This window comes from Curcuma longa, chromosome 13, assembly GCF_044706935.1.
Source record: "Curcuma longa cultivar G26 ecotype Majalengka, Jawa Barat chromosome 13, ITB_CL_G26_1.1, whole genome shotgun sequence".
In the NCBI taxonomy this organism is placed as follows: Eukaryota; Viridiplantae; Streptophyta; class Magnoliopsida; order Zingiberales; family Zingiberaceae; genus Curcuma; species Curcuma longa.
In genome coordinates, this window is record NC_133873.1 from 9,694,501 (window position 1) to 9,717,608 (window position 23,108).

The 23,108-nt window shown below is 46.1% G+C and overlaps 1 protein-coding gene and 3 long non-coding RNA genes across 4 annotated transcripts; 2 read left to right on the forward strand and 2 right to left on the reverse strand.

The window, feature by feature from the left end:
* Positions 1 to 4,465: 4,465 nt before the first annotated feature.
* On the forward strand, positions 4,466 to 4,968 carry LOC141843840 (uncharacterized). The gene is made up of 2 exons (XR_012603087.1): positions 4,466 to 4,574; positions 4,648 to 4,968. It is a non-coding gene; the product is annotated as an uncharacterized LOC141843840 (long non-coding RNA).
* Positions 4,969 to 8,141: 3,173 nt separating this feature from the next.
* Positions 8,142 to 10,380, forward strand: LOC141843810 (uncharacterized). Its single transcript, XR_012603078.1, has 4 exons — positions 8,142 to 8,220; positions 9,384 to 9,489; positions 9,858 to 10,166; positions 10,295 to 10,380. It is a non-coding gene; the product is annotated as an uncharacterized LOC141843810 (long non-coding RNA).
* A 589-nt stretch (positions 10,381 to 10,969) lies between these two features.
* Positions 10,970 to 12,603, reverse strand: LOC141844524 (uncharacterized). Its single transcript, XR_012603143.1, has 3 exons — positions 11,816 to 12,603; positions 11,390 to 11,662; positions 10,970 to 11,191 (listed from the first exon to the last, which is right to left on the reverse strand). It is a non-coding gene; the product is annotated as an uncharacterized LOC141844524 (long non-coding RNA).
* Positions 12,604 to 13,604: 1,001 nt separating this feature from the next.
* LOC141844268 (AP-1 complex subunit sigma-2-like) lies at positions 13,605 to 15,988 on the reverse strand. Its single transcript, XM_074732305.1, has 6 exons — positions 15,958 to 15,988; positions 15,543 to 15,634; positions 15,337 to 15,445; positions 15,222 to 15,257; positions 15,046 to 15,132; positions 13,605 to 13,891 (listed from the first exon to the last, which is right to left on the reverse strand). Exons 3-6 carry the CDS (start codon positions 15,421 to 15,423, stop codon positions 13,823 to 13,825), a joined length of 279 nt encoding a protein of 92 aa, XP_074588406.1. The 5' UTR covers positions 15,424 to 15,445; positions 15,543 to 15,634; positions 15,958 to 15,988; the 3' UTR covers positions 13,605 to 13,822.
* Positions 15,989 to 23,108: the final 7,120 nt, after the last annotated feature.

Consider the following 23,108-nt stretch of genomic DNA (forward strand, 5'->3'; position numbering starts at 1 on the left):
GTCCGTCACGGCTCTGACACGGTAAGGGCGGGCGTTGCATCCGAAGTTAGACCCACAAGGTAAAACTAGATTGGCTTGGTTGTATTCTTCATGTCTTTGTTGCAGTGTCATAATCCTGAGGGTCAACTTCAAACGACCATAACTTTTGACTCGGGACTCGAAACGAGGCACGGTCAGATGCGTTGGAAATCCCATTCAGAGATCTACAAAAAAGGTTTCTGGAGTCAACTCAAATTCGGGATGGAGTCAACTCCAAGGGCTGGAGTCGACTCAGAAGCTCATTTGGGTCGACTCAAGCAAGGGATAACGTCCAGAATGAAGATTTATCCACCACATAAGCTAGAGTCGACTCAGGGCTTGCTGGAGTCGACTCAGGAACATTATAAAAGGTCGTGAGCGTGCAGAAACAAGCAATTCAAGCCATTTAACCTCTCCGCTCAACTAGAGGTGCTTCTGAACGCGAACGAGGCCAGACACATGCAACCGAGGAAGATCCAGGAGGAGTACTGTTTGGACTGTAAGACTTTGTGTTATTCAGTTATTTATCTTGTTTCTCTCCGCCTCCGAACACGATTCGGAAAGGAGACCACTAGTGGACGGGCGCCTCCCATGATTAGGCCTTGGACGTACTAACCCTGGGGGGTTAGGACCAAGTAAATCCCGTGTGTCCTTCTTTATTGTTTTCTAATATTCCGTTGCAAGTGTTTATAGTTAACGAACGAATTCGAAAAAGTTGTACGCGCTATTCACCCCCCCCCCCTCTAGCGCGTAACATCGATCCTACAGAACCGGTTCACGAGGTGAACCAGAGATGGTTCATTGAACCACACGCCCAAGCCATTAGATCAGGGCCATTGGATTAAAGGGATTAAGTTATATTAAAGAAGATTATATCGTAACCGTTAGATGAGATTAAGTTGCATCCGACGGATGAGATCTCTTCGGTTCGATTTTATTTTCTTCTTTAATATAAAGTTGGTTCACGGATTGAACCAAACCTATCCATAAGTGGCCGGCCACATCTAGATAAGGTTGGAATTATTTTTTAAAAATAATTCTGAAAAGATCTAACGGTTGGAAACCAAGCAAGCTAATCCAAGGGCCTAGATTTAAGATGTTTATATAATTTGGAATTGGTTCATTGAATCAATCCAAATTGGAATAAATTTTAAGGGGGCTGCTAAGACTTGGCATTGGACGTGGAGGCTATATAAGGAGGGGGGTGGGCGGCACAAGAGATATAATATAAGAGGCTAGAGAGATCGAAACGATTTCGGAAAACCTCTCTTCTCCTCCTTCTCCTCTTATTGCCGCCGCCCCTTCCTTCTCTTCTTCCTCTTCTTCTTCTTCCTTCGTCTAGTTTCTTTTCTTCCTTGTGGTGGCCGAACCCTCTCCAAGCATTGGTGGCCGGATCCAAGGTGGGAGACAAGAAGAGGCGAAGTTGCTGCGAGAAGAAGCAAGGCGATCCAAAGCATCATCCGGATAGTTGCAGTTCCTTTATTTTCTGGAGGTCCGTTGTCCACCTAACGTCCAGGAAGAAGTTAGAAGATAACTTGGAAGGCTCCGAGGTCATCTAAAGGTTCTGGTATGAATTTATTTTTTCCGCAGTCTAATTTTCGTACTAGAACTAGTCGTAGAAACCGTAGAAAGTAATTTGGTAATCGGCGATCCTGAAGGATCGATTGACTTAGTCTTTCGTAGACTTTGTCAATTGTTATGGCGGGATAAAATTTTTGTCCTGTGGGGTTCCATGCTTTTCGGAGTGGATAGAATCCGGAACATAGGTCGGAGATCCAGATATATATATATATATATATATATATATATATATATATATAGAACGGCTATCCCCGATCATCCCTACGCACCTGTGCGCACCGACCGCCGACCTCCACGCGCTTCCGCCGGCCATTCATCGCCGTCCGACCACCGACGACCGCCGGACCGGATCCGTTGGAATCGCGACTCGCCGGCGCACATTCCGGCATCGGATTCCGGCCGGATTGGGCCGGAATCCGGTCGGAATTCCGGCCGAAACCAGGGCAACAGTGCCTGGCACCACTGTCGGCCGGAATCCGACCGGATTCCGGCCGAATCGGGGCCGGAGACCGGCCGCGGTCGACGCGCCCAGCGCCGACGCATCGACCGGGGCCGGAGTCCGGCCCCGATTCGGCCGGAATTCGGCCGGAATCCGGCCGGATTCCGGCCGAAATCACCGCCAGACACTGGCGGGCGATTTCGGCCGAAATACGGCCGGATTCCGACCAAATCGGGGTCGGAATCCGGCACCCACCGGACCGCCGGCGAGTTGCGGTTCCAACGGGTCCGGTCCGGCGGCCATCGGTGGTCGGACGGCGATGAACGGGCGGCGGGAAGCGGCGAAGGTCTGAGGAAAAATACTGTGCAAATCGCGATTTTTTAACGGCTCCGGTTTATCGCGCGATGAAATGGACGGTGGAGATGCAGGTGCGCACAGGTGCGTAGGAAGCGGATGCTCAGGATAGCATTTCTATGAGAACGGCTATCCTGAGCACCCGATTCCTACGCACCCGTGCGCACCGACCGCCGACCTCCACGCGCTTCCGCCGGCCATTCATCGCCGTCCGACCACCGACGACCGCCGGACCGGATCCGTTGGAATCGCGACTCGCCGGCGCATATTCCGGCATCGGATTCCGGCCGGATTGGGCCGGAATTCCGGCCGAAACCAGGGCAACAGTGCCTGGCACCACTGTCGGCCGGAATCCGACCGGATTCCGGCCGAATCGGGGCCGGAGACCGGCCGCGGTCGACGCGCCCGGCGCCGACGCATCGACTGGGGCCGGAGACCGGCCGCGGTCGACGCGCCCGGCGCCGACGCATCGACCGGGGCCGGAGTCCGGCCCCGATTCGGCCGGAATCCGGCGGAATCCGGCCGGATTCCGGCCGAAATCACCGCCAGACACTGGCGGGCGATTTCGGCCGGAATCCGGCCGGATTCCGACCAAATCGGGGCCGGAATCCGGCACCCGCCGGACCGCCGGCGAGTTGCGGTTCCAACGGGTCCGGTCCGGCGGCCATCGGTGGTCGGACGGCGATGAACGGGCGGCGGGAAGCGGCGAAGGTCTGAGGAGAAATACTGTGCAAATCGTGATTTTTTAACGGCTCCGGTTTATCGCGCGATGAAATGGACGGTGGAGATGCAGGTGCGCACAGGTGCGTAGGAAGCGGATGCTCAGGATAGCATTTCTATATATATATATATATATATATATATATATATATATATATATAGAGCGGTGCTATGCTGAGCGCCTGCCGCTGCGCGCTTGTGAGCGCCTGCTGAGGTGGATTTTCCACGTCAGCGTTAATTAAGTGATTAAGGGCTGCGCTCGATCACGGATCTTTTTGGTTTTCGCCGCAACCCTCTTCTTCATCGTCTAAGGGCATCCACAATGAATGAAGATATTTCATCCAAGTATTTGTGGTCCTCATATCCACATCATCAACCAAATATCTCCTTCCTCAAATATCCCAACTTTTACAATCAAATATCCCACAAACCAAATATTTATGGGTCCCACTAATTAATAATAAATACTATCCTAACTTTCCTAACCTCTCTAGCCTCTCTAGCCTCCTCTTTTTTTATTTACTTTTAATTATTATATATATACTTTTTTATAATAAAGTATTTGAAATCACCAGGCAAAATTCTTTGCCCGGTGATTTCAAATCACCGATCAGTGTCCCCCCTCCAATGGGGGATATTTGGTGCATGGGGGTATTTCTTCAAATACTAAGGTTTTCACCGCGCTGCTCGCCGAAGCTCCGCCACAGATCTAGGGTTTCAAAGGTTTTCATCGCAGCCCCCTTCTTCCTCGTCTAAGGTTTTGGTTTTCGCCGCAGCCCTCTTCTTCATCGTCTAAGGTTTTCGCCGCGCTGCTCGCCGAAGCTCCGCCACAGATCTAGGGTTTCAAAGGTTTTCGTCGCAGCCCCCTTCTTCCTCGTCTAAGGTTTTCGCCGACCGCGCTGCTCGCCGAAGCTCCGCCACAGATCTAGGGTTTCAAAGGTTTTCGTCGCAGCCCCCTTCTTCCTCGTCTAAGGTTTTCGCCGACCGCGCTGCTCGCCGAAGCTCCGCCACAGATCTAGGGTTTCCTCTCCCCTTCTTCCTCGACAAACCTTTTTGCCGGTCCTATTCTTCCTCGACAAAGGCGAATCGATTACTGCAAGGTCAGAGGTGTTTTTGTTCTTCATGCTCTCTTTTATTTAATTGAATGTTATATAATTGATATTTAGTTTTTTCAACGTTTCTTTCGAATGTTTATTGTGCCTATGTGCCTAAGAAGTATTATCATATAATATTCATCATTAGCTTTATGACTGCTGACCATGATTTACAAATTATGCTTGATTAAGAAGCATTAGCTTATTATACTGCAACAGTAGCTCTTGAGATTTAAGAATGTTTATTGTATGCCTTTGTTGGAAACATGTCTTTTGTATGTGAAGGATGCCTGTTTAGATTTCTTAATCTTATTATGGTTGAGAGAGATTTATGAAAATTTGTTCCTTTACTATGCACCCATTGAAAGGTAGTAATCCAGTGCTTGATTTCACATTTTCCATTTCTTTGATCATATCGATGTTTTATCTCTGTATTTACAGGCAAGAGATTGGCAAGCTCCATAACAAGGAAATGAATCTTAAAAAAGCTGCTACTAAAGGAAGCAAAGCTGAGCAGAAAGCAAAAAAAACGCAACTGGAAGGAGATATCTCGACTTCAAACTACACGCACTCTAAAATAAACTACACGCACTTTTAAACTACATCCAGTGCTTCTGCATTTGTAACCCATCAAACTGTTTCTGCTATGTTAGACCTTCAGTTCAGTATGTTGCTATGTTAGACCTTCAATTTGTTGGAGATTCCTATCGATGCTACATTTAGTCTGCTTTTATGTGGCAACTGTGTTTGTTTTCTCAAGGATTATGTATGTGTTTCTAGACTAAGCTGGTTTGTGTTGATCTTCTTATCATATTATTTCAGTGACTTCATGAAAGAAAATCAAAAGGTTGGAAAGTTTCTGTGACGTTATATGTAAATAATAAACCTTGTGCTACTCTTCTGCTTTGTGAAGTTTTTCTAATTAATTTAAGTTTAATGAAGGTTGTCTATGTAAATAATAAGCATGATCTTTAATAGCAATTTTCTTTCTTCTCTAAAGCTATCGTAATGTGTGTACTTGTGCAAATATCAAAATTTTTTTATCTTGAATGTCAATGACATTAGAGTTGCTATGGAACCAAGCCAATCTGAACATGTTTGTGTGTCTGATTGATTAAATTTTCCATTTTGCTTGTTTCTTTTCAGATTAGTAGTGCCTGGACCACTCAATGCAATCTTGCAGTGCTGCAGTTGATTCACAAAACTCTCCAGAGCTGCAGGAAGTGATCCCGTTGAATCTCTGTCCATTCGTCATGGTTGGAAAAAAAACAAAAACAAGTCGAACAGATTCTTCTCAGAACCTTCTTCAACATTGTTCTTCCTGTCTTTGCTGTATTTTGTAAACCACAACTGTTTCCAGGATCCAGGATTCTCCTCTTTGCTCATGTAGCAATTCTATGGCTTGTTTTCTTTAGGAAAAAAAATGTACACCTTAAGGTGCTTCAATTGCACCCTAGTGCAGGGATTGTTGACAATGTAATATCTATCCAGTTAAGATGCTGACCACTGAATTGTATCTTCATTAACACACTAGTGGGATATAGTGATTAACCGCTACTTAAGCTCATTACCGTTTGTGACTTCAATCTGGTTTAACACAATTCTCGTCATGTCACATTCCACATCTGAATTTAGCAATAGACACTTACCATCCATCTAGAATTTGCCCATATAATTTCAACTTTACACAACATTTCTTCAACACTAAGCATGGATCACAACTATCAACAATGACTATCTATTAAACATGCTTAAAGAAAATGTTAACATGAATACATTATGACTTGCTATGTTTTATGAATTATGGTAAAGTTTTATCCAGGACTTCGTTATCCTCTTCAGTAGTAAGAATCTCTTCGGCAGCGGTCGAGATACCTCCTTCCAGTTGCGTCTTTTTTGCTTTCTGCTCAGCTTTGCTTCCTTTAGCAGCAGCCTTTTTAAGATTCATTTCCTTGTTATGGAGCTTGCCAATCTCTTGCCTGTAAATACAGAGATAAAACATCGATATGATCAAAGAAATGGAAAATGTGAAATCAAGCACTGGATTACTACCTTTCCCCTGTGAGTTTTTGGAGGCAAGACATGCATCGCCATAGAAACTGATACATTTTACAAGTGTAAAAAAGACAGACCTGTGCACGTCCATCGTATGCATCCTTACCCAGATAATATAGCATCTAAGTGACAATTCCATGGTATCATCAAGGAAAAAAAATTCCACTATACATGTAGGTATCATGGTAGCATCTAAGTGACATTCTAATACTCTAAAACCAGCTTCTTTGTATGTAGGAAATGCAAAGACAGAGAATGCAATGGACTGAGATCAATCTCAAATTCAATGGGTGCATAGTAAAGGAACAAATTTTCATAAATCTCTCTCAACCATAATAAGATTAAGAAATCTACTTCACATACAAAAGACATGTTTCCAACAAAGGCATACAATAAACATTCTTAAATCTCAAGAGCTACTGTTGAGTATAATAAGCTAATGCTTCTTAATCAAGCATAATTTGTAAATCATGGTCAGCATAGTCATAAAGCTAATGATGAATACTATATGATAATACTTCTTAAGCAAGCACATAGGCACAATAAACATTCTTAAATCTCAAAGAAAGAAACGTTGAAAAAACTGAATATCAATTATATAACATTCAATTAAATAAAAGAAAAAGAGTGAGTCTCTTGAAAGCAGGACCCGCATCATCGCTCGGAATCAGAGATCCAAACTGTTCCAAGATGGCACGGACGCGAAGCATGACGGCGCAGCATACTGCGGCCGTTGCTGCTCAAGCTCTTGCAGAGGCAGAAGCAGCCATGGCAGAGGCCGAAGCAGCAGCTAGGGAAGCAGAGGTTGCAGAGGCTGATGAAGAAGCTGCTCAGGCTTTCGCCGAGGCATGAAGAACAAAAACACCTCTGACCTGGTAATCGATTCGCCTTTGTCGTGGAAGAACAGGACCGGCAAAAAGGTTTGTCGAGGAAGAAGGGGAGAGGAAACCCTAGATCTGTGGCGGAGCTTCGGCGCAGCGCGGTCGGCGAAAACCTTAGACGAGGAAGAAGGGGGCTGCGACGAAAACCTTTGAAACCCTAGATCTGTGGCGGAGCTTCGGCGAGCAGCGCGGCGAAAACCTTAGACGATGAAGAAGAGGGTTGCGGCGAAAACCAAAACCTTAGACGAGGAAGAAGGGGGCTGCGACGAAAACCTTTGAAACCCTAGATCTGTGGCGGAGCTTCAGCGAGCAGCGCGGCGAAAACCTTAGACGATGAAGAAGAGGGTTGCGGCGAAAACCAAAAAGGAGGCGGAGGCGGAGGGGAGGGTTAGGGCGCAGAGAAAGGAGGCGGAGGCGGAGGCGGAGGCGGAGGCGGAGGGGAGGGTTAGGGCGCAGAGAAAGGAGGCGGAGGCGGAGGCGGAGGCGGAGGCGGAGGGGAGGGTTAGGGCTGCGGCGGCGAAGAGAAAGGAGGAGATCGTGAATGGAGGCAGCGGCGGAGGAGAGGGTTTCTGCAGAGAGGTCAGATCGCGATTGAAGGCGGTCTGCGGGGTTTTTTTTCCTTCCGCTGTTCTCGTCGCACGCAAAGAACCGCTGACGTGGCGTCCACGTCAGATGTCGCCCAGCAGACGCCCACGAGATGTCGCCCAGGTGAACTTTTCTGTAGAGCGCCCTGTTTGAGCGCCTCCTGCGCGCCTGGTGACGTGGCGCGCTGGCGTGGCGAGGCTTCGCGTGCGGCAACGAAATCGCGATTTTTTCTCCCTCCCTCGACAGAAGCCGCGATTTTCTTCTCCGCGCGCGCCGAAGCTAGGGTTTCTCTCCCACTCCCGCCTCTGCTCGCCGAAGCTCCCCTTCGCCTAGGGTTTCGCCGCTCCTCTCTTCTCCCTTCGCACTCACCACTCCTCGCTGGTCTCTTCTCCCCTCGCCGCGTGCGCTGGTCTCTTCTCCCCTCGCAGCCGCGCCCCTGCACTGCTCGACACCGCCAACTTCTGCTCGCCGCCGATAATCCCTCTTTACTAGGGTATGATTTAGGGTTTAAACTGCAATTTTTTTTTGTCCCATAAATATCAGAATGCTCTTTATCAATTCGAGGCATAGCAATATCATCTATAACATTGTAACTTGCATACATGTGGCCGTTGTTAATATTTGTTGGTGTCTTGCTCTTCCTGGCTCGGTAGGATTGGTGTTCTATAACATTAACAACCTTTTATCTTCCGAGCACATTATTTCTTATATGTAGGATGAGAACCACCATGAGGAGGGCCTTCCATTGAAATTTTATTTTGTCAATAAGGATCATGTTTCCTGTTATCTAAAGATTATTGCCTTTGTTAGGTGAATTTCCAACCACGCTCTAAATTCTAAAACAAATTCCCCTATTAAATTAATTATAGGATCCATTATTTTCCTATGTTCTGTTAATTCCTAAAAGCTTCCTAGGGATATAAAGTAGTTGATGCATGCACTTGGATGCAGTTGCATAAAGCATCTGTCAGTTGAGTTGTACAGTATATTTAGTTGGTATTCTGAATCTGTCGTCTATACAACAGCAACAAGCAATATTCTCTTACTATATCTGTCACACTTATTTCTATTCTACCAGTGTTCATTTGGCATCATAATCCAAGTAATCCTTGATCGTTGCTATGGAACTTATTTATCTAACTAATGGAACTTGACCAACTTAAAGTTATTGACCTATAATTGTTTTCTCCTGAATCATATACGAAAACAAAGAGGGACTTGACCTTTTGAAGACAGTTATAGAGAAAGCTAGATACACTGGGAAGGTATCTCACTTTCAACAGTTTAACTCTAGGTATTCTATAACCAAGGATAGCATTTATTTGCTCTCTTTTTTGGCTATATATTAGTTAGAATTCTACTATCTAAACAACTAGGTTTAGCTTCATCAGTAATTATTTGCTCTTTAAACAATTATATGGTTTAGCTTCATCAGTAATTATCTAAACAACTATATAACCAAGGATAGCATTTATTTGCTCTTTAATATCTACATCAGTAATTAACAATATGGTGATGCCAAATATATATGTTTGATGCATCTATGGTTCTATAACTTTGTTTCATTATGCTGTCCTAACAATAGCAATATCAGGTAAAAGATATAAGCCATAATTTGTTGTGCTTAACCAATTGAGTGCAAGCTTTGTTGTATAGAATACTCCACTGGAAGTTCTTTTCATGTTGATGGATAATTCACTAAACCCAAAGCACAAGCAACTTGAAGGATGACCCTCTAAATTCTCAGTACAAGCAACTTCAGGTTTTTATTTTCTTACCTTGGATAGAAACTTTGCTATTGTAGATGTGTATTTCTAGGTGTTCTAATCAAATAATTTATGGTAGATGATAGGTTTCTTTTCAGCAATAAAGTCTTGTAAATTATGGAAATTCCAGATTGTTGCATCTCTTGAATTCTGTGAAAGCATCCTGATGTCATAGTTCTTTAACTTACAGGCACTCTGGAAGTATTTGAGGGTATAGTGTATGTACAAATGTCAATTCTAGGCTATGAGCTTGTTGCATGAATTTAGATGAGTTGTTTTAGGCTGAAAGAAAAATCTAGTGTCTGAAGCAACGTTAAGAAATATCTGCTGGTTCTGACTTATTTGGTGTTGTTATTATTATTAGCATCAATATACGGAGAGCTATGGAAATTGGAGCCATTATCTGAGGAAAGAAAAAACAGATGGCACAGAGAAATGGACTGGTTGCTTTCCCCCACTAGCTGCATGGTTGAGCTGGTTTCTGCAAAGCAGAGTGGTGTTAATGGCTGTATATTAGAGGTGCACTGTTTATGACCAACTCCTTTTAGATTTATGTATTGAAAATCAACAGATTTCATTCTCTCTATACATCTTGCAGATAATGACTCCAAAATCTCGATCTGATGTTCATTTGACTCTCCCTGCCCTCAAGAAATTAGATTCAATGCTGATTGTAAGCTACCTCTTGTTCATTTAATTATCAGACATTTGGAATTTGCAAGTACATATATAAGATCACTCTAGTTTTTTTTTTCCTAGACTACTTTCTTGGTTTCTGAATGCATCATGATATACTTGCAGGAAATGTTGGATTCAATGGTGAACACTGAGTTTTGGTATGCTGAATTAGGTAGCAGAGCAAATGGAGATGGCAGTAATAATGGGACGAGATTGATTCATTCATTTAACACATCAAATAAATTGATGTTGTTGCATGTTGGAACGATAGTTATGTTTTCTTAATTTCATTGTTATTTGTCAAAGATTGAAATCATTTTAGTAAAGAAAGGAAGAATGAAAAGATAATTTCCAGTGAACTGCCCATCCCTTGTATCATAGTATTTGTGATAACAGAACGGCATATATTATTGTTTTTTGGAGCAAAAACAGAATGAAAAGAGCAACAAATGCATATATTTGTGATAACAGAACGAAAAGATTAGTATTTCGCAAGAACAACAACAAATGCATATATTGTTGTTTTTTGGAGCAAAAAAAAAAAAAACAGAACGGCAGATTTGTTATCAAAACATGTATTTGTGAACAGTTGTTTGTTGAAGCAAAAAAAAAAAAAAGTGGTGCAAAGATGACATGAAACTGAGCAGCCAACCATGATGCTAGAACAAACCAACTGACAGTATTAACATGCCTCAATCAGATTTTTATTATGTCCATCTGTATAATGTAGTGTTGTTGCCTCAACCAGAACGGCAATCACAGTTACAAAATAGATAGGTGAAACTCAAAATCCAGGGGTAGTAATAAAATATAGAAAGATGACAATTTTTTCTTCAAGCAGTCATCTGAGTTACATTCAGCAGATCCAACTCAAAATCCTGAGTTGTGTATGAATTTTTCAATGGAAAGTTGTTGAATGGTTCCAACAAATGTGCCCATGCTGCTTCTGGGATCATAGGTGAAACTAGATCAGGCAATGTTTCTGAATGGCAATTCCCTCCATTTTTCCAGTCACCGCCTCTGCAATCATCCACATTAAGGCTACTTAGAACCAGCCAACGAGGAGATAATTATTGTATATGATAAATACAATGAGTAGATAACATGAGTCTTGCTCCTATCCATTGAAGCAGGGCTAAGAAAACCAATACACCTGTAGTGCCCAAAATCATGTCATATAAATAACAAATAAAGAAGCAAAATGCATCTGGCAACCACCTTCTTGGATTTATATTAAAACCTAAGTATAGATGAACTTGCAATCTGTAATGCAGAATGAACTCGAAGAAGCCGAACGGAAACTGATCAGTCGTTTAAGCACTCCTCCAAAAGAGACTTAAATTTGTTCCACTTCCCCGAGCACCATAAGCAATAACACAAGCATTTCACCCACAAAATAGCCACTGAACAAGATGCTTAACTTCTCCATTATAAACATCACAGATGCTTTCACCCTGGTCGTAGCACCAGTCCAGCTTATAGTTCGTACGACTGCAGAACAACAAAAGCAAGTTTGAGACAATTATAAAACACCTTTATCCACAACACTTTCATTATTCAAAACTAAGCGTTGATGGAGAAAAATCTGCAAATAGGTCAAAACTCTATCGTCTTTGAACATACCTGTTACTCTGATCAGCATACCTGTTACTCTGATCGCTGAAGGTGACCGAGGTATATTCTCCGTAAAAACTGGTGAAGGAAATCTGAGAAGATCCGACAGATGCAGTGATCTTGGAGTCTAGGAAAGGGCGGATCTTGCCCACCACGCGGACACCTCGTCGCAATTGATTACGAGGCTTCGAAGACGGTGAAATCATGCTACTTCCCGCAGCCAGAGGAGAATCCATGAAGGGCAGCGCAGAGAAGAGAAAGGAAGGAGCGAATTCAATCGAAATAGAGAAGCAGGAAGAGATCGGCAGGGATGGCGGCGACGAGCCAGAGAGGCGGCGATGGTGGAGACGAGCGGGAGAGGCGGCGATGAGGGCGACGAGAGGGAGAGGCGATGGTGGGCCAGAGAGGCGGCGATGGCGGAGACGAGCGGGAGAGGCGGCGATGGGGGCGATGGCGGCGACGAGAGGGAGAGGCGATTTTGAGGATTTTTGTTTCGCGGCAGAGATTTAGGGTTTTATTCTCACTGTTTCGGCGAGCTTGCCACGGCAGACGCGACGCGGAGAGAAATTCCCAGCCATTGTGAGAATAAAACCCTAAATCTCGCGGCTGGGAATTTCTCTCCGCGCTCCTTGCGCTCGCGAGGAGTGGTGAGGGCGAAGGAAGAAGAGAGGCGCGGCGAGAGAACAGGGGCGAGGGCGCGGCGGAGTGGCGAGGGACCTTGCGCTCGCGAGGAGTGGTGAGTGCGAAGGGAGAAGAGAGGAGCGGCGAAACCCTAGGCGAAGGGGAGCTTCGGCGAGCAGAGGCGGGAGTGGGAGAGAAACCCTAGCTTCGGCGCGCGCGGAGAAGAAAATCGCGGCTTTTGTCGAGGGAGGGAGAAGAAAATCGCGATTTCGTTGCCACGCACGCGAAGCCTCGCCACGCCAGCGCGCCACGTCACCAGGCGCGCAGGAGGCGCTCAAACAGGGCGCTCAGCATAGCGCTCCTATATATATATATATATATATATATATATATATATATATATATATATATATATATATATATATATATATATATATATATTATTACTGGAGTAAAAAAAAAAAGATAATTATGAAAACCCAAGCATTCATATTTAGTGTGAAAAGTTCCAAACTTAAAGCTTTTACTAACAAAGTGAATTTACACCCTCGTTAAGTTGGAGATGCTTGTACTAATTATCATTAAATATGGTTACCCACGACACAAGAACAATGATACAACATAATAAATGGATCTCCATGGATACCCAAACATTAAGCAACCTAGATCTAATTATTAAACATAATCAAACACTTAAATTCAACTTAAAACATTCATCGGTAGCAAAAGATGAAATCATTTTGATAATCCATCCATGATGGCCCCACACTTCCTAAAAAGGGATAAACCATGGAAAACTTCGCCCAACAATAATAATACATGCCAGGAGGTGAGGTAACCAACGGGGCATTCCGCACCGTTGAGAATCGACTCCAAACTTATTAGTAGCAATACCTTTGCAAGAATTATCTACGCCAGTTCGTGGGGAGCACAAGTTGAGTATTCATGAATACACAAATGGGGTCTCGAATCCATAGGTTGACATGTATCCCAACTTAAAATGGATAAATATATATACACTTCATGAGTGCCTACATTTTTAAATAAATTTGAATTGAACCAAATTCAATTATTAACATAATCAGGCACGTGAACTTTAAGAGAGAGAAGTAACAAAAAAATGTGCATAAATATAGAGTTCCATATATGTTATTTTGAAATCCTTTTCCTCCTTTCTAAGTAATTGGACCCTAAATAATTGACTATTCGAGAATTCCCAGTTATTCAGTATCCATTGTCATAATAATCACAGTACTATGAAAAGGTACAATCAATATTTGCATAAAATGATATCACAGAAGCAACAAGCCATTATCAACGGAATAATGCTGTGAATCACATCATAAATGGAATGAAACATTAACAAAGGCCTGAGTAGAAGAAAGACATCACCACTTCCCCACTGGGCGACCTTGATCACATTGTTTGTGCAATCATATTGCTGATTGAACCAGATTCCTCCTTTGCTGTTTCCACCATTGTGTCCTGAAAGAACCAGATTTATATTCCTCTGTCATCGATGTAATTTTTTTCCTTTTTCCAATGAACATGCATGAATGCAGGATGTGTAAGCTAGAGATGTCTGCCTGTAATAGTATTAGTCTCACATGGGCAAATGCGATTATAATGTGGGTATATTAGGAGGACATCACATCCCCATCTCTAATTAATATTAGTAATTCTGGGATGAAATCAGCTGTCGCACTTTGCCATACTTCATGATGAGAAAGAAAGAATTTGTTAAAACTAGAGATGCTTGATGCCCATAGACCCAAACAAACGAGTGGGTCGCACATAACACCTGTGTATTAGAAGGGTGTTCTCCTCCCGAGCAACTGTCACAATTCGTTTCAAGATGGAACAAGCTCACCCTACTTCAACACAAGCTAACTTGGTGGAAATGTTTATTCCTTGTCAGCCTGTGGCCTCATCCCCTCAACAGGATTACTTGGGTAGGAAAAAACAAGGTGAGGATAAGGCAGAACAGATGAGGAGGTGAGGGCAAGGGATGGAAGGGTAAGGAACAAACACGAACAAATTAGAGTCCTTGATTCCATAGAAGATTTCAGAGCTTAGACTATAATCAAGCAGTAATGAGATATGTTTCAATGAAAACATCTCATTTCCTCTCAAGAGGAATTCAATCCTCCTGGAGCACTAGATTAGCCATTATAGAGGTCACAGTCTCGGCAATGGATCTGAGAACTGCTTTCTGTGTGTATGATTAATGGTCATGTTCCTTCTACTGCAGTCTAGACTAACAGAGAAAGAAGGTGAGGTGAGACAGAAAGATAGGAGAAGAGGCAGTAAGCACATGACACCCTTCGGCTACCCTTCATCCCCACAAGGGGATTAGATTACTCACTTACCCAACTCCTTGCTCACCTTCAGGCTGTCTTCCAAGCTCTACATCCCTGAATCTGCTTGTGTGCCCTTATTTCACTCATTCATCTTACCTACTTGCTATTGATAGTATAGCCTACTTCCCCCAATCTAGCAACATAACTGATCTCACCTATATAGCATAACAGCAGGGTATTTGTGGGTTATCAATGCATATGGGAAATTGGATGTGCCTAGCAGATTAAGTTTGAAGATGAAAGGGAAAGGAGCTTAAACACTACATCAGTTACAGTTACCTGGGCAGCTATAAGTCGAGCAACAGTTTTCTTGCTTGATTCTTGAAGCTCACCAGCAATCAGAATCTCATCCAAAATGTAGTATGCCTGTAAATTTCTTTGTTCAGGCAAGAAAGGGAAGAATTCTACAGAGTTCCATGTGAATTACAATATGATGATGATGATAAAAGTGATACCTTGTGGAAATTAAAGATCAAATCAAGTTCACAGACCTGACAGGATAAAAGAGACAAAAGAAGTGTAAACTAAATGAGATTAGACAATTAAGAAAGACACTTCTGTATAACTCACACTGCCAAAGTAACGATCTAATATCTCGACAAAATGATGAATTATCTCGAGGATTTCAAGTTCGTTGTCATCTTGATCGATACACATGCAGAAGTATAGGCTAGCATACCTGTTCAATGATTCATCAACAAGATTTCTACCTTGATTAATAAATTGAGGAAGAAATTAGTAAGGAAATCCCCACAGTGACAACAAAACTAACATACCTTCTATACACAGCTTTGTATCCTTTCCACTCGACAAAATTGCAAAGTTTTGGTCCTCGTGTAAGAATAAGGCTGCTAAGCTCCCGGATAACCTTAATAAATTAATGTGTGAAAATAAATACATAAATTAGCACAGATCTACATAGTCCCGAAAAAAACATTAGTTTGTTTTACTAAGTAATTTATGCATTGGTTCTAGGACGCGATAACAGATACCTAAACACAGTAAAAAAGCATTCCACAAATCAACATGTGACCTTCAACTTTTCATGTGCAAACCACTTAATACTTTTAGGAGAAAGAATTGACCCAAAAATATAGACTTCAAACCAAGTCAGCTACAGATGCTATGATATCATGCTTAAGATTTTTTCTTAAAAAAAATCAGATAATGCTAAGGCTTATGTAGCATTACCGTGGCTCGTTCTTTCTGTTGGTATGGAGAATACCATTTTGTCAATCTCACCTTCCCTTGTCGACTAATTAGAATTACAAAATGGATCTGAAACACAAAAAATTTAATAGTGAGTCATAAATGGTAAATTGATGCAGGTAGAAGTATCATATCCAGAAATCCTCTCCATCCTTATGAACAACTAAAATTCCATTACTCATCCATAAACTGTAACTAACGTAGAAGATGTTCCACTATGATAATACTACATGCAGAACAGAAATGTTGTATTATATTCTACCAAACAAGGCCTTACCCACCAATGAATGAAAAGCAAGCAGAGGGGAACACCTAAGCATCTTGTTCCGGCTCGTTACCGACGACAGCAGAATCACCGGACAGGGGGGTGGCCGCGTCGCCCAATCCCGAGACCGCGGAGGAGAAAGGACCTGCAGGGGGGCACTGGAAACACGGATTAGCTGGGCGCCGGGGGATCCCGGCGTGGCCACTCCGACGCTCAAGTCAGATCAACAGAAAAGTAGAAATGTACCCCTCGGATTCAAGATGGGTTTGATGTCGTACCTGTGCGGTTTATATAGAGCAAGAGGAGGGGGCGATATCTTCGGATCTAGCTGTTTGGGATTGGAGGAGATGGCGGACTGACAGGGTCCGCTGTGTGAAAAGTTCTTCAGATCCGGCGGTCCTCCCCTACCTCTTATCTTCTTTGAAGGGTTGCGATTGGCTGGAGTGCCTCTTGTGGATAGATGTTGCGAAGGAGCTTGGTTCTCTCAGCTTTGGTGTTATCCCCTTGTTGGGTGTGGCCAACCTGCGGAGGTGAAATGTACTGCTGTGAGGCGCTCCTAGCTGGTATTCCTAGCGGTGTAGGTAGGCGGGTCCCTTCTGGCCTTCTTATGTGGGTTGTAGTGGAGAAGACCAATAGGAGACCTCTCTTCTAGGTAGGGCCGGGCGCCTACAGTTGGGCGCTGGCCCCTGGCACCTGTCGGCCTCCGGTGTAGGTCGGCTTATGATGCGGCGACCTGGTGATGAGGTCGGCTTATGGTGCGGCGACCTGGTGACGAGGTCGGCTTATGTTGCGGCGACCTACTTAGGAGGTTGTCCTTTGGTTGTGGTTTTACTTCCTTGTGAGGTATCAGGTGGGTCTGCAGGAATTGGTCTGGTGTGTTGGTCCTGCCTTTGCCCTAACTGGGAGGTGGGTTGGGGGCTAGTATGCCTACCTGGTTCTGTGAGATGTCTTCGGTGCAGATGTTCGTTACTTTAGCGGGGTTGGTTGTGTGGCATGTGTGGGGTGCTGTTCCTGGCTGCGGGGCTAAGGTGTCCGTATTCCGCTCTCTGGGACAAGTGTGTGCCTGAGATTCGGGCCACGTGTCTTCTGGGGGCCCCCCTTATCCTACCTGTTTTGTCCACGTCGTTCCATCCGGATCACAAGCCTCCCGACCTAGTTTAGTCGAAGGAGACGTAGTGCGACTGACTGAACTTAAGTCTTGTTTGCGGCGGCCTTCAGTCGTCTGATTTATTGGGGTTTTTTTTTTTTTTTTTTTTTTTTTCGGCCGCTTGGATTGTTTTGATTTCCTGTATTTATTAACGGTCCAGATGGTTCGACCGTTCGACTTAACTTCCCTCGCCCCGTCACCTTTTCTCTGGCTTCCGCGAACCCTAGCGCCCGTGCGTTCCTGCCTTTCCTCCGATCTTGTTCGCGTCCTTCTAGCTCCTCGGCTCTCTTCCCCTTCGGTCATGTCTGCTCCTCCTAGTAAGTCTCTCCTCTGAGTTAGGTTTTGCTTTGCTGTTTTCTGGTTCCGGGTCCTGGGGCGTCATTTTTCTTTCCTTCTTTCCTTGTTAATCCTTCGGTTCTTTCCCCTTCTTTGTTCGTTTCTCTGTGTTTGGTTTACTGTCTTTCTCGTACTCTCAATGGGAAGCTCAATCCCTTGGTGCGAGTCCGTCACTTCTTTGCTGCACCCTGATGATGCTGTGGTGCTCCGGGATCGCTATGGCATTCCTCGCGATCATCTAATCAGGATACCCACTTCCCTTCAGCGCCCGCATGAGCCTCCTGCCGGCTATGTGACCTTCTTCCAGGGCCAGCTAGAGGCTGGCTTGCGTTTCCCTATTCCTCCTTTTTTCCATGACCTGGCTCGCTTCTTCAACATTTCCTTGTCCCAACTTGCTCCCAACTCCTACCGCTTACTGTGCGGTGCCCTTATTGTCTTCCACGTCTACAAGATACCCGTCACTCCCCCTTTTCTCTACCAGTTCCTTCATCCCAAGAAGAGTGAGCCCGGTGTGGTGTATTTCGCTGCCAGGTCCGGAGTTAAGTTCTTGTCTGGTTGCTCTGAGTCTCAGAAGGGGTGGCGTCATAAGTTTTTCTACGTTAAGCCCCCAATCCCTTACATTTGGTCTACTGCCTGGGAAGCTGCTTTGCCTCCCCCTCCTCCTTTGGGTTCTCATCCGTCCACTTCACGGGTTAGGGAGACGTTATCTCCCCTATTGCTTGATGCCAACAAGCTGGTATCTAATGAGGCCCTTCTATATCGCGCGGGCCTTAGCCCTACTTGCCTTCCTTTGACCTCCTCCTTATGTAAGTTGCCTGTGTTTGCTATAGCTTCTTTCTTAGGCTAACTAATTCTCTTCCTTTGTTTCTTGGTTACAGACGAGCTTCTGGTGGATGCTTCCGTACGGAAGGCTTTGCGGTGGGACCTATCCGATACTGATGGCTGGTGGGTTTCTACGGAGATGGAAGGGGCTTCGACTGCTACTCCTGGTGCTGATGTTCCCCTCGCGCCAGGTGGGCCTGTGGGCTTAGAAGCGGGGCTTGTAGAGCCGCAGAGTCCTGTGGTTGCTGAGGAGCCTACGAGTTCCGTTATGGTGGCTAGGTGGGATGGGGCATCGTCCTCCACTTTTCCAGAGAGTTCCGGACAGTTCTATGCCTCTTTTGGCCTCGAGGAGGAAGGGCTTGCTTCCCCTTCTCCGGCGGATCAGGTGTCCGAGGCTTCGGTGCCCCAGGAGTCGGTTCCCGTGGTGGTCCGGGAGACCAGAGCTAGGAAGAGGATCCGGGAGGAAATGAGCAAGCGTCTGGCCACTCCTGGGGCTTCTGAGCCCATCCTGATTGACATTCCTGAGGTGTCTGGGCAGGTCTCCCTTCCTGAGGGGGAGCCTTCGACGGCCGATGTTCCTGCGAAACTCTTGTCCCCCTCTTCCTCTGCCCAGCCGTGTCCTGAGAAAAGAAAGGCATCCTCGTCCCTGGCCGGTGCTTCCCAGAAGAAGAATAAGAAGTCTAAGGTTATCCGTCCTCCCCGTTCTCCTTTGGCCATTCATGTGGAGGGATCTTCTGAAGGGGACTTCCAGAGGTATGCTAGGGAGGTGTTGCCTACTCTCGACAACGACTCCATTTTTATCCATATGCATGGTAATCTAGGCAAGGTATGGAATTTTGACTTAGGGTTGTTGTTTTCTCCTGTCTGGTTGATCTGAGTTTTCCCTTTTTTGTCCAGGTGGTAAAGCAGTGTGAGGAGCTCCATCGTAGAGTGCCTCTCCTTAGCTTGGACAAGTCACGTCTTGAGGCTCAGGTGGCCGAGCTGCAAAAGCAGCTGGAGGTGTTGGCTGGGTCGGCCGCATCTCGTGCGGGAGCTGAGCTTCAACAAGAGGTTGATCGCTTAAAGTTGGACGCTGAGCTCCGGACCTCCAGGCTTCAAGAGTTGGAGCAGGAGTTAGAAGAAAGTAGAGCTGCCACTCACAAAGCCCAGTTTGCGTTAGGGAAAGCTCGGCAGGACCTCGACCTCTGGGGGAGGACCAGATTAAGGCTGGAGGCCGACCTTGCTTTGGCTTATCAGCAAAAAGGGGCGCTCCACCAGGACCTGGAACAGGCCACCGCTCGGGTGCAAGAGCTGGAGTCCCACCTGAACGAAGAGAAAGAACATAGGGAGCGGGCGCTTGATGAGAGGGATAAGGCCCTATCTGAGGTGGAAGCTCTTCGGCAACAAGTGTCCGATCTTCAGAAGCAAGGGGAAGAACAGAAGGCAGCCTTTTTGACCTCTCCTGAGTTCCAGGCAATGCTGGGGAAAAAGACTGGTACTATGCTTCTGCACGGATTTCAGGGTGCTGTAAAACAATTCATCCAGTCGGGTGTGTTACCCAGGGATGTTAATCTAGGCTTCCTGAATCCTGAGAAGGTCTGGGGGGATCTTCCTGCTTCTGCGAAGCCGAGTCTTTAAGTTTCTTTTCTGGTGTTATGACAGATACTCTACCTGTTTTGAGGTCTTCCTTTATGGGAAGTTAACTTTGGTGCGCTATTCGTTCTTTTGGGTGATCGTTTTACTTTTGAACCTCTGATTGTCTTTAGTTGTTGGCACAGATTGGTGTGTAAGATGTGCTTGTGTTAGGCTCACTATGTTACGGGTGTAGGATCTGTTGTGCGTCTTTCCTTTGGTCGAGGTCTCGTTTCGTGAGATCCGACCTGCGTACCGACCTGCGTGTGTTTCGGGGGGACCTGCGGTGAGCTCGAATTTTATCTTGCCCGCCGGTTGCATTTCCTTCCTGACGTGTCCGCGAGGGGTTTTGTTTTGGGTTTATTATTTTATTTCCCTCGTCTTTTCTTGTGGGGCCAGGCTTTTCCTGACCCGTTGATTCATCTTTCTAGGATTAACGGAAGCGATGCTCGGTTGGTGTGATCACTCAACTGCCTTCTTTAATTGGTGGACGTTTCAAGGGTCGCGATTTGCCGACCGTTTTGCCTTAAACCTCCTTTCTTTTTCTCTCCCCGCTTTCGCCGAACCCTAACTGCCCAGTCTTCGCTGTTTTCTTCCATCGTTCTCGCCTCCGTGGTTCCCTTCGCCGCTTCCTCTTCCACCACCTCTGCACGTCGCCGTAAGTTACTGCTCCCTTCTTCGAGTGGTCTTCCTTGGTTTTCGGCGGCTCTTTTCTTTTGTTCGCTCTACTCGATTTCTAGGGCGCGGGTGCCCTTCACTGTTGCAGTGGTTTCTGCTTTGTCTCGCACCCCTTGTTTCTCTTCGTCGAGCTCGAGCTCTGTGCTTTTTCTTTTCTCCTTCCTTTTTTCCTTGCTACTCTTCTCCTTGGTCTAGGTTTCGTCCGTGTTTTCCCTCTGGGGAGTCTGTTCTGATGTCTGACTCACTTCCTTGGTTTGCCCGGTGTAAACCTACTAGGTTTACTATAGATGACGAGGTTCTGATTAGAGCCCACTATGGTATCCCAAGTGACCATGAGATTCTGATTCCTACCCCTGCCCAGAGACCTGATCGGCCTCCTCCTGGTTATGTGACTTTTTTCCGAGGTCAAATGGAAGGGGGTCTTCGTTTCCCTCTTCCTCCCTTTCTTCAATCCCTGTCTTCGTACTTCCAACTCTCCCTCTCTCAGCTTCCTCCTAACTCCTTCATGCTCTCCTGCTGCGCTTCTATTGTTTTTCAGATTTATCAGATTCCGGTCGATCCCACTACTTTCCACTACTTTTTCTGGGTGAAGAAAGGGAATCGGGGAGAGATATATCTTGCTGCCCGACCCGGCTTTCACCTTTTGGACAAGTATCCTTCTTCTTGGAAAAATTGGAAAGACAAGTATTTTTTCCTCAGACCGCCTGCTCCTTATACCTGGCCCACCTTTTGGCGGTCTGCTCCTCTCCCATCACCAAGCCTTGGCCAATATATGCAAAGCCCGGCTTACCGGTCCGCTTCAGAGACCCTTTCCGGCCTCTCTTTCAATGCGAAGTCCCTTATATCCAACGAGGCCCTGTTATATAAAGCTGGCCTCAGCCCCAACGACGTCTCTTTGGAGGCTCCCCTGAGTAGGTCTTCCATAGTTTGCTTCTGGGGTTTCGTTATACTCACTAACCTTTTCATGCTTATGGTTTTTAGGGGATATCTTGATGGAAGCCGCCCTGTTGAAGGCGCTGAAATGGGATCTCACTACCACGGATGAGTGGTGGGTGCCGGACGAAGCTGCCGGGTCCTCCACGGCTACTCCTAATGATGGCAGTTCGGCCCCTGTTGGGTCAGAGGAGGTACTGGCTATCGGCTATGAGGAGCAACCGGCTCCTCCCATTGTCGGCACTGAGGTGGGGGGAGCTCTGCTTTCTTTTCCTACCTTCGTGGAGCCAGTTGGGAGAGCACCTGCAGTTGTGCCGGTGGTCTTGGATTCTTCTGTCGAGGCTGGGCCTTCTGCTGCAATGCCGGAGGTCGCGGGCACTCCCCTTAGGGAGGTTGTGGTGGCTCTCCTTCCGGGGAGTGATGGAGGAGAGGCTTCTCTGTGTGCCCCTGTGGGAGAACCGGAGGTTTCACTGGTCCCCATTCCTGACGACGGTTCTTCTGAAGACCAGTTACCTCTCGCTCAGTTGTTGCCCTTGGCTGTTTCTTCCCTGCAGCCCTCCCCTGCCGAGCTCCGTACCAAGCATCGCCAAGACAGGGGGAAATCGCCAGTTTCCTCCTCTGAGGTTGCTCCGACCTCAGAGGCTCTGAGGGGGAGAAAAAGGTCTCGAGATTCTCGCCCCTCTGGCGCCCCTGCTACTTCCTCGGGTCCTGAGGAGGGAGTTCTCTGCCCGGAAGGGGAGAATCCTCCCTATGGGTTGACCTTCGCACGTATGTCCAATGACGTGCTGCGCCGGCAGATACTAGACTTTGCTGCTAGGGTATGTTCTGTTTGATATGTTTGCTTTTATTCTTGGTATAAGGATGACCAGCTTTTGTATTATTATCAGACTCTGATGAGCTGTCAAGAGCTGGATCGTCGGGTACCCCGGTTGGAGTCAGCCAACCATCAGCTTCACCTCCAGGTATCCGATCTTCAGGCTCAGCTGCGGGAGTCCCCCTTGGAGGCTGAGCTGGCCCGTGCTAAGGCGCAGGCAGAGGCTGCTGCTGCGGAAGCTGAGCGAGCCCAGGCTGACCTGTTGCGGGTTTCCTCGGAGCTGGCTAGATTTGATCACGAGGCTGAGCTTCGCGCTTCCCGCTTCCATCACCTAGAGCAGGAGAAGTTAGCCCTGCAAGCTTCCTTGAGGACCTGTCAAGGGGACCTAGCCCAGGTACGGCAAGAGGTCCAGGACCTGCAGGAGGGGAAGCAGAAATTGGAGGAGGGTTTATCCGCTCAACTGGTTCAACAGGAAGGGCTTCGCAAAGAGCTCTCTGACGGCGTTCAGGAGAGGGACACCCTCCAGT

Excerpts from the sequence above, each read along its gene's own strand:
- LOC141844268 (XM_074732305.1), bottom strand. The coding sequence starts at position 15,423 with ATGTGTATCGATCAAGATGACAACGAACTTGAAATCCTCGAGATAATT. Across the intron at positions 15,258-15,336 it reads TAGATCGTTACTTTGGCAGT|GTCTGTGAACTTGATTTGAT; the intron begins GTGAGTTATACA and ends TTATCCTGTCAG. Across the intron at positions 13,892-15,045 it reads CTCGACTTATAGCTGCCCAG|GACACAATGGTGGAAACAGC; the intron begins GTAACTGTAACT and ends TGGTTCTTTCAG.